Source organism: Petromyzon marinus, chromosome 10 (genome assembly GCF_048934315.1).
Source record: "Petromyzon marinus isolate PM22_M1 ecotype Great Lakes invasive population chromosome 10, UKy_Petmar_22M1.pri1.0, whole genome shotgun sequence".
NCBI lineage: Eukaryota > Metazoa > Chordata > Hyperoartia > Petromyzontiformes > Petromyzontidae > Petromyzon > Petromyzon marinus.
The window spans coordinates 16,795,864-16,817,339 of NC_133676.1; the positions used below are offsets into that span (position 1 = coordinate 16,795,864).

Below are 21,476 nucleotides of genomic sequence, written 5' to 3' on the forward strand. Positions count from 1 at the left end.
GTGTAGAATTGGTACTGTGTTGAACCCTCGGAGCTGCAAATGGTCAAATCAATTGGAAATTATAATCATGTAGGATGTGGTTCATGGAGGAATAATCAGTGACCGCACAAAGAACATCCAATTATAGAACAAACAAAAATTATCAACAAGGGGCACATTCGAGGTTGGAACTGAAGAGCTCACAGCTGCTTGCTCAGTACCATGGCATTGGCTCCCTGATCCGCTTGGAGATACCATCTCCTTGCTAATAGATGGCATGTAGGGCTAAGAAGTGACATGTAAATAAAACGGTGAGTCGTATTGTGGTCCCATCCGTGTTGTGGTTTCGTCACCATTTTTCCATGACAGTCCAGTGAACACAATACACTGCAATGATGTCAAGCTCGTTGGGGACGTCGCGAAGCCGAGATGTGAACTCCCTCTCTTGGTATACAGGAGAGGTTTTTGTTGAGTTTGATCTCGTACATTTAAATGTCGTAAAACCCGCCACCATCAGACACAGCTAATTAGTAAGATTTTTCACGTAATCAAAGCATGCCAATTCGTTACTAGTACAGCACACTTGTGTGTTAGAGCGTAAACCCACAACATTTACAGATTGTACAACGTTCAAAGCCATTCCCCATGTTTAGTGTACATGCTGTACAACATGTTTGGAATCGACAGGAGTAAAGTTGGACTTGCGATTAGACCTCTGGAACCTAACTCGTTCGTAAGTAGAGGAATCCCTGTATATAGCTCAATGGACCTTACCCGCTAAAATAAAAAAAAATGTTAAACAAATAGTTAAGCGAGACAAGTCTGTATAGGCAATCGGAGCCCATCTTCTCGGTTATTGACGATGAAGACTAACTCAAGATCCAGGTCCGATTCAACACATTACATAAAATCCGTGATCTGGTTCCGTCTGTAAAAGATGTGATTCCGGACATACAGTACCCTGGCGTCTACAAACTAAGTTGCCTCTGTGGTAGTAGTTACATTGGAGAAACCAAACGACATGTCTCGGACCGCATTCGTGAACACAAAGCAGACCTGAAATACGGTAGGACCAACACCTCGGCCATGGCAGATCACTGTTATAATTCAGTAGGTTCACATGACATTGACTTCTCCAAGACAGAGGTTCTTTGCAAGCCATCTGGCTACCATGAGAGATTCGTTCATGAGGCTATCCACGTATACAAACACAGAGACAATTTCAACCGAGAAGATGGATTCTGGCTTAGCAATCATTGGAAGGATTTGATAAACCATTTCGGGTCTTAATTGATTGATCACGCTTAAGGTGGCTTTCAGACCGCATCCATTATTTTCGTCTCCCCCCTCCTCTTTTCCGTGGTGCTAACGTTAAAAATAACCGCCACTTTTTTCAAATTTTCTTGTTGTGGTTTTCACACCTATTGATGATTGCTTGTGTTGCACTCGAGACGTCGTGATAATTTTATTGTTTTATATTTGTATTATTTTATTGTTTCCCTTCTACGTTACTTTACCGAAAGAACCAAGAATAAGACTAACTCAGGTTCACCAATTTCACACATCCAGTGAAACATTGCATTCGGTAAACCATTGTGTATTACACCCTGTATACTGCATTGTACTCGTATATCTCTATTCTCAATACATCAGCTGTTTAGTAAACGCATGCTTAACGAGTGGAAACTATAGAATGTTACAAAAGGCCCCATGCTCTCTATTTGAATGGCTCTTTTAAGTGAACCCCTTAAATAATTATTGTCAATGGTACCACGAGCACTATTTTTACAATTGCTGCACACTGTAACAAAAACATCCATGACCACAAAATATGCGTTTTTTTTTCACTTCACTCAAAATCCTTTCCAGCTGCTTTTTTAAGTTAACCTGTGTGCAGTGCTTGCAATAAATAAATAAAACGTTTAACCAATTGTCAGCTAACCTCTAAGTGTTTGGGTGATGTCCAATTGGGCATGAATGGAAGCCAGACAACCCTTTTTTGACTTTCAACTATGATTAATTTCCCATGATCTCAAGGTACAAAGTCAATCGGCACAAGTTTCAACTCCTTCCACGCTCTCTTTGGCATGGATAAAATAGAAGTTAGTGACCATCAAGGGCAGTTTACTCACTTCAGCACTCCTACTTGAACCTCCGCTGATCCACAAATGCTGACTCAAAGGGCAGCATGGGTGCAAACATGGTTGGCATGTTTGAGTGAGCTGAATATTAAATACGTGCAGATCACATCTCTGGACACCATGCATTTGATAATGTCGTGCATATACTCTCTACTCGATATTGCAATTTAATTGAATAGTTGCTAACCAGTTCATATGCAGTAAAATGTCTTCATGAACTTATATACAACGTGTGTATTGTATTATAGTACTATATTTCAAAATATCACTCACGACTACACACATTCGCATGTTTAGTAGCAATATAATTGCTGTATGAATTTTTTTTTTACATTCCAAATAAATGCTGCTGCACTCTGAATAACAACAGCTGCAAATGCACATAACCATGGTGTGACGTAATGAGTTCAGATTTGTTGTGTTAGCATCTATAAATTTTCATGTTCTGCAATTAAATTGATAGCATGCGTGTACGGAGTGTAGCAACTAAAGTCAAAACACAGAGACATCCTCATTTATCGCTTAGCACTGTTGGGGCAAGTGCAGTTAGCGAGTGCCTACTAAGATCAACACAGCGCAGGGATGAGTGTTGGGCCACCTTTGTTTCCACACACCACGCTGTGGAAGAGTAGGCCAACAACTCCCGTAGAGGGGCCGTCTAGAGCTCCCTCGAGCGGACGTTCGTCCACGAGCAGTGGCATGAGCAAGGAATTGAGGCGTTGCACCTTAGTTAACCTTAGTTAACCTGACAACACACCAGGTGCTCAGGTGAGGTGCTAGGAGAGTCACAGAAAAAAAGTCCAACAATACCATTATTCTTGATTTACCATTATTCCCATTAGATCTATCCATGGCGGGGAAATGACACAAAGTCACCAGGACCATAGTACAGTGCACAACCAGTGCAGCACCATTCTCCATGTAGAAAGTTTAACATAGACACACAGGGACCTCCACATACCCACACACTATCCAAAATGCTGTGCGTTGAAAAATGTGGCTTAAAAACTCTACAGAATACTCATTTGTAAGGAGTTAAACAATAAAGGTATAGTTTATCACTGTCATATGAATGGGCCAAATGTGCCACATAGAAATCCATAATCAATAAACACTTAAAGAAAATACTGCCCTTGGGATGTAATGTTTTATCATTTTCTTTGAAAAAAATCCCTTTGTAGTGTCGGGAGTCTAGTGGCTGTGAAATGGTTTCCGGTAAATTCTGACCAGTCACTATGCTGCAAACACTATGGACCACAGTTCTCTTCAAAAAAGTAAAATCAATGTACACTAGACCGAACTTACTCGACAATCACAACAGCTGATATGCAGTTAAAAAAACACTGCACGGTTATTAATGCATTGCAGGTTCGTAAGCATTTGTTTTCAGCTTGCACGTATCGTATTTGCGCGATTCCATAACAGCAAGCATGTACGTGTATTTTGCAGAAATTGTCATGCCCGTGCAATGTGCACTGCACTTCTGCAAATATACATGGTCATCACGTGTCTTGTCTAAGTTGCGATGCGGGTAATGTGTGGAAGCCAGAGTGCTTGCTGGATAAGACATTGTTCAGTTGGGTAAAACGAAGGAACGGCCCTCGTGTTCAACAGTCTCTGCGTGTCGGAGGTGGTGGGCCCATGGCTCATGGAGTGCCACATTTGGCCTTGGGTGGCATGCGAGGCCAACAACAATTTATACTTTTCTGTCATCGCAAGCATCTTAGCAACACGCATCGGGGAATGGAGGAGATTGTTCCACCTGGCAGTAGTGTGTTTGTAATTGTAACATGCTCAGTGAAGGTGAACCCTATTCAGTTGTTGCATTATTATTGGATGATGCAAAGGTATGCTAAAAGTGTGGCCTCCAAAGATATTTCAAAGAGCGATTTAACCCTCTGTAGGAAAACGTTTCTAGGCCTTGCTGTATATAGTTAACTTCAAGCCTCCCAAAATGTTAAAGTAATTTCACAATGGGATGTGTGCTGAAAACTCCTTGGCTAAAACTGTGCTGGTGGAACTATTTGTATGACAAAACATAATGCTCAAGGTTAAGTATGACCTTCCATTATAAATGATGGGAAATAATACGTTTCAGTGCCAAAAATATGTTTGAAGTGTTGGATGATATGGGCAAATGTGGCGTTTTATTAAACTGCGGAATATGGGCCTAGGATGATCCATGTGATTTCCTGTTATCCTTGACATAGCTGCCAACAATGAGGATGAACTCCTCTTTGTCTGATGGCTACTACTATCTGTCATTTGACTTATAGCTAGTACGTCTGTCATTTCACTGATAGATACCATTGGTATCAGCACAGATTAAAAGCGCTCAACTGGCAGAATAAGCTGTGATAAGTATGTTTGTATCTTAGGCAAAACATCTCATACTCAAATTGAACGTTAAAAATGTTACTCACAAAAATTAATAGTTTTCTCAGAATGAATTAATCTTGTAGTGAGAAAAGGGAAGATGAAGAGGGCTTGGTGTCTAAGGTTGAGTAAACTACTCATCACAGTGTCACGTGTGACAATGCAACAATGTCAAATAGAACAGGAACGTTTTGGGCAAGGCTCGTGATTTTGCCTTTCCATATGACCCGTCATTATTATAGAAACACCCAGAATAGCATTATTACGGTAGATCCACATAATGCAAATACTGTAAGTTACAGACTTCATACTCACGCGCAAACCAATTAAATTATGCAGAGAATATGTGACCAGCATCACAAACTCTGATTACATTGACTTGGTGGTAAAATATGAATGTACAGCCCTGCAATTCCTGTACTTGCTCATGCCACTGATGATGGATGGGTCTCTACAAGAGTATATTTTGGCCTACTCTCCTCTGCTGGACATTCCTCCCATTGGAACTGAGGAGAGGTGGAATGCTCTCCATTCATTCCATAACTCGAGCCTACAACCTAAACAATATTTAAGTTCACTCTACATGTATTCAAAAGGCTATCGATGTGCTCCCTACATGTGGATGCATCCAAATCCAGGCCTATATAAAATATCTATATTTGGACGATTTGTTTCAGATGGACCTGAAAGTATGATATTACAGCAAATTACTTGACTGATTTCGTCACTGCTGCGATTTTTCCCGATAACACATTATATCACGCTGTATCGGGTGACATCACTTATGTTTGCATGAAGACAACAATCCAAGTCAACCCTATGAGCAGTAATGCTACTTTGAAATAAAGCTATTTGCAAGTGTTTTTTTTAACAGCTCTAGATTAATATGCATTGTATTTCACAGGTTGTACTGCAATTACGGAGATACTTCGTGAAAATGTTTCTTTCACCATTCCGTATCGTCTGTGTTGTAATTCAGGTTATTATTTTTTTTATCGTGCAATCAAAACAGAGGCAAAAAACTAAGGAAACAGCACCCCTAGTGGAGACTTCAGGGCATTCACATTGCATGACCCTGACTGCAAATTACCAGGAACTTCCTTGAAGGCAAATAGTAAATACTCTCTGGTTCTTTCGGTAAAGTCACGTAGATAGAAAACATAACAAAATAACAATCCTGCAGCCACGTCTCGACAAAACTCCCCCCCCCTTCCCCCCCTCCCGTGCCTATATAAAGCCACAACAACAGATCATTTTATCACCTGAAGACGGACGCTTGTGTTGCGACCGAAACGTCGTGTTTTCTTTTGTTATTGTTTTCTACCCACGTGACTTTACCGAAAGAACCAGAGAGTATGGATTCCTGCAGTCACGAAACCTTCAAATCAAGGCAAATAGTATTTTAAACTCTTTTCAAAAAGTTTTGTTCGTGCGACTGCGATCGTTCCGCTTCCCGTACTGCAATGCCAATGGTGTCACAGTGTAGATCTTAAGGACAGCGATGTGACCACGGCGTGAATTTCACCGCGCTGTTTGGAAAGGTCACGGCATTTAAGAGGCCTTCGTGGCGAGAGCCGTTGATGTCACCCTCCACCAGATCCTGCACAGTCGACACGCAGCGAACTCCCAAGATCTGCCCTGACAGCCTCCCACCATCTGGCCGGGATGATGAGAGGACATCTGTGAAAAAGAGTTTCATAGCTCATCGGATTTCTCTAGTATAAATGTTCAGATCCTGATGCTTCTGTCCTCAGTTTAACACGTAGGCTTTCGCGACCAATATCATCCACGATAGAGGTTTTTTGGGTTAGATCGCGTACATTTTACGCGATCTATCCCAAAAAAACCTTTATCCTCGCTCACAGCAGTGCACTTACTTATCCGCGAACAGAGCATGGTGCATTCAGCGTTTCAACGATTTGCTTCTCGAACGAGCGTTGCTTCATTGAGCCCAACACACCTGCAGATTTGCTTCGCCAACCTTTAAACATAAACTCGACAAATCCGCAATGCAGTTGGTGCACCGGTTGCAGTTGCGGGCCTGGTGTGAAGAGGTGGAAATCAACTTTGACGGCACCAGCAACGCAAGGCCACGGCACTCTCAACAGGAGTGCTGCAAGAGGGAAAATGGTGACATCTGTCGCCGGGCGGCTCATGCAACGAATGACGCCTTCTCGCGACAAGCACGGAAGGTTGCTTGACGGGGCGGCATTGACCTCCTGATGGGACGAAGCAACCCCGCGCTCTGACTTCGACGCCGTCTCGACGAGAAGAGTTCCGCGGGACCGCCGATGGGAGTTTTGTCGACTGCTGTACGTCATGCAAAAAGCACTTCATTTTGGCAACTTCGCCGCACGCAATCTCAAACGATCTTAACTTGTTCCGCGCGTACAGCTTACACTAAATCGAATCGCCGCATGCGGTGAAGGCGGTGGCAATCCACGTGTAGCTTTTCGGAAACCCTTTGCGTCTCTCGCAACATGGCAATCACGTTTGTTTCTTCTCAGCTGACAATATTCCGACCAGTTGCAATCAGCTGTGATAATTGAAAAACAGCAGTGGCTCACGATGAGCAATTTGCTGCACCCCGCACAGCGGGCCACTGCTTTAAATGCCGCATGCCACCGTGCAGTGGCAGTCATCCCACGGGGTACATTGAACACTCTCGGTGGTGAAGCTGCACATTTCACAGGGGTGGCAATGCAGTTGCTCCAATGACTTGACGAGGAGCCAAACTCACTTTATGAGACGAGAACTTGAAGTGCAATTTGTTGCCACTGAGGTGGGTCGTGTAACAAGAATGATTATGAGCAAACTGCTGCTGGAGGTATGTTGGTGACTGAGGGTGTGAATTCCCTCGTTAGGATACCGAGCCAGCACATCCGGGTTTATGAAATCCCACCATGTACCGACTGTATGTTGGACTTCTTTCGCACCGTATGTAGCCAACCGTGCTAATCGGAGGTGCCGGGGAAGAACAACAACTAAAGTCAAGTTGTGTGGTTAATACATCGATAGATGTCACTATATAACCGTTTCCACACCAACAACGGCATAAATAAAAGACTGATCACTCAAAGGGCCTGCGATTCAAAGGGTCTAATGTTTTACTCATAGTGGCAAAAGTCGCCAAGGCAGGCCAAAAACCAGTTCTAAAGAAAAGAGTTTCCAATCTAGATGAAAAAAGGGCATAGATCCAGTGGCTTCCTAATTACCACGCCAGATATGGGGGCACAAGGATGTATTCCAATACTTCAGAAGCAGAGTTGGTGGATCGCACAGACCGTATCATGTGATTCCCACCCTGCAGCACGACTACGAGGTAGCCAGTGGATGGGAATGCAGTCCATTCTCATTATAATCAGAGCTGTATCACGATTTTGCCTTTCACTCTGCAGAACAAAAAACATGCAGCGACTCATATCGGAGACTTTAATCACTCATAATTATACAGTGCTCTCATCTGACCTCATATTTCTCACTCTGCCCATTATCCGTGCCCCCTGAATTGCCTATTCATTATTCCCAGTATTCATGCTTTACTGCTGATTGGACCTAACCCAAATCGACCATAAAGTGGTCTCTGAGAAAAACGTAACTTATCCTATTGCCCAAGCTCAAGTGCAGATAATATGTGACCCCGAGGGGGGTGGGAAAATGCATCCTATTATCTGTGTTTATCCGTGCTTCTTCATGCAGATAAGAGGAGTAAAACGCATGCGAGTGCAGATAACAGAATCTGCCATTGTATCCCTTCCCTTCATTAATTATGTGTCCATCACACCAACTTAGAATGGGTTCTCGTCAGCTGTGCACGGCTCCTCGAACAGATAATGCCGGAGCAGAAGAGGCATCGTCTCCTCTGTACCAGGGAAAGGAGAGTTCCCCACTGCCCTCCCCCCAAATTGTCAGCAGAGGAAAGAGGCATTGGTTGCCCTTTTTTGGGTTGCATGCAATTTGCATTCAGCCCACACAGTGGTGTGTAAAAGCCACGGCATTATATAAACATCAATGATTTGAGAAGAAAATACATTCCTAATGGTCTATACAACACGTGTATAATACCAAAGGCCCTTCTGTCAGCAGTGGTGTGAGCAAGCCGTTGCAGGGCTGCACCTTTGCCCTGTATACCTTTCTATAACATTTAAGTGAAAGTGTGATGTCAAAACATTTTTATATTTGCACGACAGAACAGCATTGCCTTGTTGAATTATCTATTGTTTTACCCAACGCAGTTTCCATAAATCGAGTCTCATTGTTAATATTTGGGTTGTTATTAATGTTGATGTGGAACTGGTATGACTAGACCTTGCATAGTGTTCAGTATTGCATCTTGTCATGAAAATGTGAATCAGGCTCGCTGTTTGAAATGCAAATACAGAAATAATGTTTTAAATTACATTATTTCTGTCAGCCTAATTCCATGTGCCTTTTAATATTATTTGAAATGCCTCCAACAGGATAAGATAAATCAAAATCGCATTAATAGCAAAGCAAAAAATAGGCCTGTTCATCTCTGACAATGCAGTACAGCGGACGTTGATGGCAGGGTACGAGATGTTTTTTTAAATCATCTACAGTAAATGTGTCCGCTTTAAAACACGTATTTTTTTACCATCGAACATGTTTATAGGAACGTGCGAAAGCAAAGCATGCCAAAGAGTTGTAGGAAATGAGAGAAGAGAGGGCACGCAAGAGAGACTGGCATCGTTGTCATTGGAAGAGTAGGTGATAGGGTCAAGGTCATTTCGATACCATTAAGTATGATTGGATGAGTGACAGAGGTAAAAAGTTGAGTGAAGAGAGGGCAATGGAACCAAGAAGCCTATGCTCAATGGTCTTCCTCGTGTCAGCAGAGAATCACGACATGGTGCGTGTCTTTGAGAGTGGCTCCACGGTAAACACAGAGAGCAGCTCGTAATCAGAGGGCTGTGAATTCCATTTCCTGGTTAGAATTTTGGTGCACGCGACAGACTGGCACCATCCTCCGGGGTCAATAAACGGAGTATCACTTTGTGGGGAAGGGATCAGTGGTAGCCCCTGTCATAGAAATGTGAAATTTCAGCCGCTGGCTCTCAGGGCTGTAAACAGGAGATGACCTGAGTGCTTATTTGAGCAGCAACGACTTTGAAACTCCACAATTACCAGGAAGGCACTTGGTGTACAATTTTTCTATTTTTAAAATATGGCAAATGTTATTGAAAATATCAAGGTTTAGTGAAAATGGGTACATGATAGTCGATCAGCACGTTGCATGTGATGGGGTAAAGTGTGGATATTTATACCTCTTTAAAGACATCTGGCCAGCTTAGTAGAGTAAGAGAATTGCTCTTTATAAGCCCTCTTTTAAACTCCCTCTGGTGGATACTTTTCTGCCAGCAGTGCCGTGAATAAGTTAATTGCGGGGCTGCACCTTTTTTTACCTTTGTAATCATGGTTTAATGGCCCAGAAAATAAACCAGATTGGAAAAGTGCCTTGCATAGCAAGTGGAGGAATTATTCAAACAGAGGATGGCAGAATGTTGCTTCATGGCTCGCTCCATTCACCAGAAGTTATGATTTTTTATATATACAAGCTCTGCATAAATAATCCTATAAATGAAGGAGACAATCGAACTGCCAGCATTAGCAAACTTGTGTAAATAGCTTTCAGTTCAGTTCAGTTTATTTTGGTATAGCCCTGTGAGCCATTCGGCTCTTGAATCGGGTGCAACCACAACAAACAAAAAAAACAAAAACACGAACAAGAAAAACATCTTAAAGTGACTATGTGACTGTGCAAACAGAAAATCCATGGAAAAAAACTGCAAAAAAACATTAAAAAGGTAGTATCAACTTAGATTAACTGAATACAAGTAATTTATAACATAACAATGCAGTTTACTGCACTTAACCAACAATTTGTTTTCTCCAGCGTGCCAGATGGTAGAGTATAAAACAATGTTAACTTGCCTAATAATTATGCTGTTCTTTCTTAAAATGCTGCACATTACAGCAAAAGACGCATGAATAGTCCAGAGTATCACTACAGACCTGTGAATCGACATATCCTAAACATCGGGGACTTTTATATGGGCCACAACATTCGATATCGAATCTTATTTTAAGTGGACACATTCTGCAATCACGTCAACACGGTCAGTTCAGTTATATCCAAAGCCAAACACCGTACTGAGTGTGGATGCTCCAACGGTGTCATGGTTAACACACTGGACTTCTGATACAATCTCCGAGCGCAGCAGCTGAAACCATTGGGCAATTTGATTACCCCACTCACCCAGCCCGCCTGTGTCCATCCAGCAGTATCAATGGGTTCACACCACAGATCGTCGATCAGCAAAGTCGCGCGTGGTGGGTAAATTGTGGGTATTCCCACCTCTTCCCAAATGTGTGTCCAGCATGGAAGGGAACGCCAAAAACACCCTCGAGTTGGAGATCTATAGGGCTCCCTCGAGGGGAGGTCCGTCTGCCAGGAGCGGCGTGAGCATCCGTTACCTTCTGCGATGTAAAGTCTCGCATCATTGAATTCCATAAAGAGAACAAAAATAACAATTCGTGTACGGGTCTCAATTTCAGCAAAACGAATTTACAAATGAATTATTCTCACAGTCACAAGAACACCACATGTACATTGGACAGCCGCTACCTCCCGTGGAGTTCCATGCGTATGTTTAAGAAAGATGAACAAGTTTGGTTTGAAAAATTTATGGAACCATTTTGTGCTGGGGTGAAAATACATAACATTCTGTGGAGGAGGCAAGGTCACCCTTAACCTATCCATTCTCATTTCTTGGCAGTGTTGAGATACATTCCCTCTATATTCTGGGTCAGGGTTAAGTGCATACACTGCATTATATTATCCAGTGTTTACTACCGACTACCACATACATGCTTCGGAAACATGGTCATTAACAAAAACACGTGGAGAACGAAAACGTGTGCAACGAAATGTGCGGAGCTGCATGCTTGGAATTACAGTGAGAGATGTTGGAGATGACCTCGTGGATTAGAGAACTTAAAGACGTAATGTAAACTCTGAAACTAATGCTTGGGCAGAACATGTGGCCAGAAGGGACAAGGCCGGTGATGAATAACACTGTCGCCACAGAGTGGCAGCCAAGGCATTAAAGGCGTCTGAGAGGACACCCAGTGAGGAAAGGGAGCAATGCATTCGGCTCACGTGCAGGTGCCTGGCATAGTGAGAGGTGGCGGAAACTTGGAGAGGCTTTTATCAAGCAGCGGATTGATCATGTCTGATGGTGACAACTGGCGACGACGAATGGATGCCACGGGTTTAATGCTCCTCGTGACTTACAATACCCATACCGGTCATATGCTAACTTGCACCTGACCAGTATCCGTGTAACAAAGCAAATAAACTCAATCTCTCAAAGCAAGTATGCTCTCTCCATCCCTACCTATCGCACGCCCTAACATTATAACACTGTGGCCATGCCACAGGAGGCCTGTGGCATGGCCACAGTGGACGAGCGTGGCTGCACTGCAGGAGGAGGAAAGCTCACGGCGTTCAGGGCGACCCAGAGCTGCCCGGGCGCGCTCACTACACACAAAGTGGTGGTCACAGACGAAGCACGGATACCTCGCTGATCTCGTCAGGGGGCAATAAAGCATCGCGCGGACTCCGCTGGTGGTCACCCTCGCAGCGGCGGCGGATTTTGGCTGGCGAGCGGACAAAGGGTGGCGGTCGCCGCATCGCGCGGCGCTTCCAGACGCGCTTCTGCGTCCGTCTGGAACGCTCTTCCGCCCGATATTAGGAAGCTCCTGGGAGCTGTGCACTTTTAAATCATCGTCTAGATTTGAAAACGCATGTGTTCAGAACTGCTTTTTGCGTGTTTAGTTCGTTGTCCTTCCCCGCCCCCCGCACGTCCGATTGGCACGGTTGGCTACGTACGGTGCGAAAGAAGTCCAACACAAAGACAAAGATCCCCCGTATAGCCTTAGCAGACTGTAGGGGCAAGTGGTGTTAGCGAGCAGCACCTATGAAGGCTGGAACGGTGCACGACGGGGTGGGTGGCCAGCACCACGCCCGACCGCCTTTGTCTTCCCACTGGCGATGCTTACTACACAGCGCACCAGGTACTCATTTGAGGCTGAGTCAACCTAGGAGAGGCCCAGGATCGGTTCCGATAATCGCCACCGGTGCTGGCCGTGAGCGGGAATCGAACCCGGATCGCCGGGTTCATAGCGCAAGCGTGGCGCTAACCACTGCACCACCGCTCCCCACCTCATGGCGCGCGCAACCTTGACGCCGAGCGCGGCGCAGCCTCTCCCGCACGCTCGTCGCATCCACGCGGGCTCCTTCACATTTGAGAAGAAAAACAATCGCAACACGTCGAAAAAGCGACGATGCGTGGCGTTCAGTGCATTGGCTGTTTTCCCCGCACACAGCGAGCGACCGTGAGTGACGCAAGTCAACAGTTGTGCGCCGTAGCGCTGTAGCGCATGCAACGACATCGATATCACCCGCTGCCTACTGCTTGTTCACGCACGTTTACAGAAACACCCACCCCCCCCCCCCCATGTCCAACCGCTACCGTAAATCAAAATGAATAACTGCATCCGTTAATTCACGTAAGATTGTATATTCTTGGATCTTTCGGTAAAGTCACGTAGATAGAAAACAAAGATCACAATTTATTTAGATTTTAAGTCTAAATTTAACATAGATTGGTAATAATGTAAAACCCGCTGGGTTTTCTTGCATATCCTTGGTATTTTGATCATGCTGCAAAGTGTATCACCTAAACCTGTATACAAGTAGACGATTCCCCATCATGAATTCAGCACGCTCTGTGGCTAATTGTGATTATGATGATGAATCGATGAACGAAAGCTTGCCCATCCCAAAGCAGTAATACACAGAAGCCATTTGCAGACTGCTGTCTGTTCAGTAAATACTCTGTGATGATGCTTTCTAGTGGGGATGGTTTGCGTGCACGTAAAGTGGAGTGGGCAACATCGGCCCGCTTGCCTCGTCAGGATTGTTGGAATTATTGAAGTTGAATGCAGGGCCAATTCCCTGGGGCATTCATTTTCAGCGAGCTAACAGACACCTACTGGCTCTCTACACCGAGTGTGAGAGAGACGTCTGGCAATTGAAGCCATTTCACGTTGAGTGGCCCAGAAGGGGGGGGCATTGAAGAAACTCACCCCCCAGCCCCCCAGCCCCCCAGCCCCCCATCGTTTCAGGGACCGCGCCGGTGGATGGAGTCGAACCCATGATATGTCTGGAGGTCGCAAAGCCACTATGTGCTGACCATCGACACCGCTGGTGCCCCGCGTGTGTGTGTGTGCCCTTACCTGTACTCAACATATGACAATAGTTACAGAGTTGGTGCAGGGAGAGCGTTGAGCCGACAGCAATATTCAGTATCCTATCTCCGTCATGGAAATGGCCATAAGTGACGTGGTACTTAACCTGCATAGGGAACGCTTTATGAAACTGAGCAGAAGATATTGTAATGGGAATATTGCCACGAGAGACAATTGCGTTTAGGTGCATTACATATCTCGTTAAGATATTAAAAACTAAAGTGCGTAAACGTACGTAAGTGGCTATTACTTTGTCCACCAAATGCCACCGATCTAGAGTAGTGTATAGCAATGGGACCCTTTCGTCGGCAGAAAGATATTGAATTATAAATGCCTTTACCCTTTCTGGAGTAATGTAGTAGTACTGTATAAATAATACAGTGTTTAGAAGCAAACGTCATTAAGACACATCTATAGAGATGATGTATGTTAGGTTCAAGATACCATATTAGCCCTGAAACACAGAACCCAAAGTTGCTCATTAAGAAACATATGCAGGCCCATATAGCTGAACCATTTGCATTCATACCATACGCGACACGGCGAGGCGATATAGCATGGAGAATGGCGTGATTAAAACTTTGTTGTGAAAATCGAGTCAACGATAAATATTGACTCAACCCGTTAATGTGATTGCAGTAATTAGTTTCCTATCACAAGAATGGCGACGGGGATGCAACCCGGTGGGACCCATCCGCAAACAGCTGGCACGCACACGCACACACATCGACTTATACACACACACACATCGACTTGTACACACACACACATCGACTTGTACACACACACACATCGACTTGTACACACACACACATCGACTTGTACACACACACATCGACTTGTACACACACATCGACTTGTACACACACGTCGACTTGTACACACACATCGACTTATACACACACACACATCGACTTGCACAAACACATCGACTTGTACACACACATCGACTTATACACACACACATCGACTTGTACACACACATCGACTTGTACACACACACACATCGACTTGTACACACACATCAACTTGTACACACACACACATCGACTTGTACACACACACATCGACTTGTACACACACACATCGACTTGAACACACACACACATCGACTTGTACACACACACATCGACTTGTACACACACATCGACTTGTACACACACACACATAGACTTGTACACACACACATCGACTTATACACACACACATCGACTTGTACACACATACATCGACTTGTACACACACATCGACTTGTACACACACACACATAGACTTGTACACACACACACATCGACTTATACACACACACATCGACTTGTACACACACACATCGACTTGTACACACACACACATCGACTTGTACACACACACATCGACTTGTACACACACATCGACTTATACACACACATCGACTTGTACACACACACATCGACTTGTACACACACATCGACTTGTACACACACACATCGACTTGTACACACATCAATTAGACGTCGACAATCGGAGTAACTTTTCAATCATAATCGGACCTGACAATTCCAGTATTATCTGCAGAACGTGCTGAAGCAGTCCCCCATATTCACCATGCGCAGGTAAGTTAACAGACGCTGAACCAGTGCCGAACAGACAGCATCGCGTCCCAAAAACTTGACTCCTGCCTTGCTCGTTAGCCACATTTAAGTTACTTTACTGCGGTGATTATTTCACAAAAGGCACGGTTCGGGGAACATAAAAGGCATCTTCGAAAGTTGTATTTCCGCTGTTGTCGCGGGGGGAGACACACGTCCTTAAGCAAATGCGTAGACGATAGTCCAAGCCCTCTGTTAGCGCGCGCCTGTAAATTGGCGTCTTCAATTCAGCACGCCGCCTCTGTGGACAGCAGGCATTGTTGGTGACGAGACGTGGGCAAAGCCATAGCTGCAGCGCGCAGTGTCCATCCAGCCACCATGCAGTGGCTAATGTGTGCTTGCGCGGTTTGTACGAGCTAATGTTCCTTCACTATTAACTCCAGGATAAAATATGACCACGTGTGGAAAAGAAACCATCCCCACACGGTTGTTCTTGCGATTCATTTTTTAAAGGCGCTTGAATTTTGCGCACACGCATTTATCCGGTTGCCTCGAATACGTGTAACAGCTCACAGCAACCGCTTCCGAATCTCTCAGCCGTGTGTCGCTCACTAATGGTCGCAATCGGTAAATATCGGTTGATAACAATGTCTCCAAATCCGAGCTGGGTCTCGCTACTTGCTTGCATAATTCACATCTCACTACGGCAGTCCACGCGTGATCGCCACCAGACGCATCGAGGCACGCACGCACACGCAGGGGACGGGACAGCGCGTTACCTTCCTGCTGAACGCTTCCCGGCAGCAGCAGACAGAGGAGCAGCGATCCCAACGCGTGGACCAACAAAGCCGAGACACCCATTGTCTCCTCTCAGAGTCCACCCGAGGCGATCTCCCTCGCCCCCGGTCACAGGATAGAACCCAGCAGAGGGCACAGGAAGAGGTGGTTCGCTCTCCCGGGTGCAGCTCGCCAGTATTGTATCAGGATGACTCCTGTTGTAAACTTTTCCTCCCCCCTCCTCCTCCTCCCGCCAGCTCTCTCGCGCTCTCTCCGTTCTCTCTCTCTCTCTCTCCCCCCGTGTCGTGTGTGTGTGTGCGCGTGTGCTGAAGCACTGCACCTCCCACCGTGGCGCCCCCACACTCGATTGGCAATGAGCGCGTGGAGCCGACCCCGGGCTGTGTTCTCTCCCCGATTGTTTGGTGGCGTCTCCGCCGAGCCGCGAACCCAACCCATGCGGCTCTCTCCGCTCTAGGGCAGGCGGGCAAGGCACCACCCCACTGCTGTCCCGCACGCGACACGTACAGCCACGCACACACGCACAGATGCAACATACACAGTCACATGCAGATCACACACACAGATACAACATACACAGTCACATGCAGATCACACACACACATATACAACATACACGGTCACACGCGGATAACACACGCACACAACACACGCACACACTCAAAACAAGATACACACAATTCACACACACACACAAAGATTCCGCTGTAGCCTTAACAGACCGTTGGGGCAAGTACTGTTAGCGAGCACCTATGAAGGCCGGCACACACACAATACATACACGGTTACACACATAGGATACACACACGCAGAACAAAGCACACACACACTGAAAACAGAATACACAAATTTTACACACATTTCACACACAAATGCATACACAAATTGCAATACACACAATTACACGGACAATAAACTAACGCAGAAAAGCACAAATAAACCAGAATGCACAATATTCACAAATATAAAAAATGCATACACACGAAATTCATACACAGATATATAAAAGTCACACATAATACACACTCAGGATACACACACGTGCACATTATACACACAATATATGCACATACGTGAACAGTTACTCACATAGAATGCACACTCAAGAGACACATTCGTACACATTACACACGTACACAACACACGCATAACACACAGCATGCACACATAACGAACACACGCACATTTAATAACTCCCCTCTCCTATCGCTATCCAATCTGCTACCCCAAGCCCGGGTAGAATTGGGTTTTTTTTGTGGTACGAGCTTCTTTAACTACTTTTCACGTAAAACTACACACTCCGCTATCAGTGCCTTTGCTATTCTTTTGTTTTCTTGAATAGTGCATTAAACAGCATTCGATTAGACTAATGATGCAAATCACACCTCGCTTAATGCATTCCGCTCAAGGTGAGGACAAATGCGTATTTACACATTCTGAGCTCTCCGATGACGAAAGGAGAGGAACCAGGCCACTATTGATTATTCTCAAGTCATTATTTTGTCACCTACTGTATTTGGAGACAATATCTGAGCGCATGTGAAACTCAGCTGCCAGTAAGCGCATCATGATTATCCAATTAGCGCTCATTATTTTTGTTAATTTATTTAGCAGTCCGTGAAATTTCCTGTGGTGCGATACAATGACTCGTTGTTGAGTTTTGATGTCAGCCACGTAATCACTACAAGCGACAAATGAAAGCATGAAGTGATATCTAATGTGCGAGCATGTGTTTTGTTATATAGAAAGGTTTCATGCACGTGACTGCACGACACAGCTTACTAGACGATTATTTGCATTGTCAAACGTACTGTCAATACATTGACGCTTGAACAATGAGCAATGGATGAGCAATGGCTCTGTAATTGGAAATGCATTCCTAACCGACGTTTGGGAGAATCCTGGACCGATAAAGAAGTTGCTGGCAGTGTGAGAGGATCGAACTATGAAACGTCTCTCAACAATTAATATTAGTTTGAAACGTCAAATAGTGTTGCCACCTCATATATATAAAACATTTTTAAAAATGGAACATGGCATGAGAAAAAGAGTATCTGACAATACTTGAAGATTGGAAGGGCGCATTGTATTGAGTGACAAAATACGGGACTTTTCATGTCCTGGGAGGAGAATGATTTCCCAGGACAGCTGCCTCAACAAGAGGACGATCCTGGGCAAACCTGGACGGGTGGCAACCCGAGTCCCGTTTCTCCATCGTTACGTTTGTCTCCCTCAACAGTGTCTAATTGGAGTTGGTGCAGATTTATCGGTCAGAGGGCTCTCAATGGGCCGGTCGCAAGTTCACATTATTATTGGGGCTTGACTCAGCCCATCGTACCTCTAGGGCCACTGGAAGAGTACCACTTTGTGCTGAAGTGAACAGTGGATGTCCTATGGAAAGACTCCCCCCTACCCACCATAGGAATGTGGAATTTCCACCACTGGCTCAAGGCTGTAGACGGGAGCTGCGCACCGCCTCAATAAGCACGAGATCGCGTTCACTTGTGTAGCCTGTAGGCCCACAAGGCGGGAAGACCGACGGTGTTGGTGCTTTCCAATTTGTGTTGTAGTTGTAGAGGATATCGGCCGTATATGTTCTGAATAGGTTCTTGTCAAGTATGGTCAAAACAACCACGCCATGACTGACACTGAGTGGGGAAACCTTAATCCAGTAGTGGATAGACAAAGGTATGTAGTTTATAAAAACATAAACACTGTTGCATATACTACTGTAATATACCGTATATTGCTCGTTAAATGAACAAACGCGCAATGGTATTCCTCATGTAGTTTAGTTTATTCATGCTGGCTAAAGGTACTGCATTCAAGGATGCTGACATTGATTGTGGACATTTCACATTGCTATGGTCGAGCAATAATATAAATAACAGCCACTGTGGACCTCAAACCACAGTGTGATACTTAAAGATGATGGCCTTTTTTTAGAGCACATTGTGTTCTATGAGGAAGGGCCATTGCCCGAAACGTCACCCATCATACATTTGTTCTTCCGAGGCATTGTTACTGACGAATGTCGTGTTAATGTCGTGTTGATTGTGGTTGTACACCACTGACAATGCAGCATCACGAAATTAGTTGTTCAATTTGAACGATTTTGTTTTGGGTTGACACCCAACCCGGATTTGAAATCACGAACCGGTTGCGAGTTGAGTACTTTGCCAGTGTGACCAAGCATGACATCATTCCCCTCCACTTTGAAGACGAATCTACAGCACAGTCTGCACATTTCGGTAAGCACGTCCATGCTTTGCAGAAGCCTTAATATATATGTTTGTATTGTAGTCCATATATATCTTAAAATACAAGTCAAATTAGCCTTATTTATAATCCATCGATACCATTTTTAGGATAACTATTTATAAATGCTGAAATGTAGGAAATGAGCACTGGGTGAGTGTACTTGAATAAACAGTGCAATTGTTTAGAACTCGGTGGGCCCCAAAAAATCCATGGTTCTAATGTGCATCTGATCAGGAAAATGTATATAATTCATGAAAGTCACTCACCCATAACCACAATTTGCTAATTGCAAATGAGGAATGTGGAAATCGTGTGTCCTGTAATCCCAATATTGCGTATCGTGATTAAAAGGTCCAATCAAATAAGGTCCTCATTCTCGTCGAGTAATCAAATTCTGAAATGACAACAAACCACAGGGTGAGCAAACACGTTCGGAGGCGCACTCCGTGAAACTTAGAACACAAACTCCTCCTGTGTGGACACTTGGTGCTGAGTTGAAATTCTAGTGGAAGATTAAATTATCCCATCATCCACCTATGGTCAACACCATTTATAGATTCTAGATTTGAAGCTTTCGTGACTGCAATGATTCATACTCTTTTGTTTTATTCGGTAAAGTCACGTAGGTAAAATCAAATAAAACAATTACATCACGACGTTTCGGAGGCAACACAAGCTTCCGTCTTCAGGTGGAACAGTCACAGCAGAATATGCTTGACTGTTCCACCTGAAGAATATGCTGTGACTGTTCCACCTGAAGAATATGCTGTGACTGTTCCACCTGAAGACGGAAGCTTGTGTTGCCTCCGAAACGTCGTGATTTAATTGTTTCATTTTATTTTACCTACGTGACTTTACCGAATAAAACCAAAGAGTACCATTTATAGAATTTAGTTTTCAGTCAACTGTGGTTGTCTTTACAAAGAGAATGGTCACGGCGATAATTTTGGGAATTTGCGCCACTGATAAAGAGATGAGTGCTGCTCCATATTCCTCTGAGCAAGGAGGAACACTGTGTTTCACCATGCCAGGGATTTAAAAAGGATTAACTGGCGCTGTAATGAATAAAAAATGTTTTAGGCATGGTGGCACGTACGCCTGTGTGGGTGTCTCAATTAGAGCCACTGTTAAATTAGCAGATTTTTCGACTCGGGTGGCCCGAGGCAAATGTGCCGCTTCATCGGCTGCTCCGCAACACGCATCCCACACCCTCCCGCACTCGAGAGCCATCCATCACGTCATCCAACCGACCCGAATTGGATTAGCGGGCAGTTGAGACGGTCCTACGACCTGATTCCTGCCACTGGGATTACACAGCATCGTTAGAGCACGAGACGCCGTATTGGTATAGGCAGAACCAGCTGGTATGGTCAAGTGAAACATGCATGAGGATACTGTTGCTTGTGTGCCTTGCCAGTCGATGTGGAATGGACCGCTGTGATTTCCCTAACACCGTATGGCAACATGTTGGAGCAGATGGCTACAGCTATTTTTTTAATTCAAGAATCCAGAACACGGACACCACAGTTCTACGGCTATTTTAAATAATGTCCAACACAATGAAGATAATCCAATGTTGTGCCTAAAGTTATCCTGTGGCAAACTGTCATGAAATGGGTAAACCCTATAGCCAAACCATTACAATAAGGCACACTCTATGACCAGCTATATATATACCATACACAATCATCATAAGCAATAGCTTATATATACCACAACTTGATGCAAGCATCCATCCTACCATCCTATTCCAATGTATCTTGATTTCATCACTCCAGCTCCCATTTGGTCAGCCTTATATATATTTCTTTCCCCTGGTTGCCCTCGGTTGTCATTCCTTCTACTGACACATCCTGAATAATTGGAATCCTACCTTCTCTTTGAGAGCAGACATCATAGATAAAGAGGTACGCACATATATCATATACTCTGGTAGAAAATTCATGACATGCTCCATATTTTGATAGTAGGCAAGCTGCGAGGATGCCATTGAATGATCGCCCCCACAAAAAATAAGAGTGGC

At 44.5% G+C, this 21,476-nt stretch overlaps 1 protein-coding gene across 3 annotated transcripts in view; it reads right to left on the bottom strand.

Moving 5' to 3' along the window:
* The window catches only part of LOC116940824 (receptor tyrosine-protein kinase erbB-4-like), a 285,921-nt gene extending 268,554 nt beyond the window's left edge, over positions 1 to 17,367 (bottom strand). For 2 of the 3 annotated variants that reach the window (XM_032951051.2, XM_032951049.2), the window contains exon 1: positions 16,177 to 17,367. In XM_032951051.2, coding sequence (XP_032806942.1) covers positions 16,177 to 16,258 — 82 coding nt within the window. In that variant the 5' untranslated portion in view covers positions 16,259 to 17,367. The remainder of the gene's footprint in view (positions 1 to 16,176) is intronic. The other variant, XM_032951050.2, reaches the window with a different exon arrangement.
* Positions 17,368 to 21,476: the final 4,109 nt, after the last annotated feature.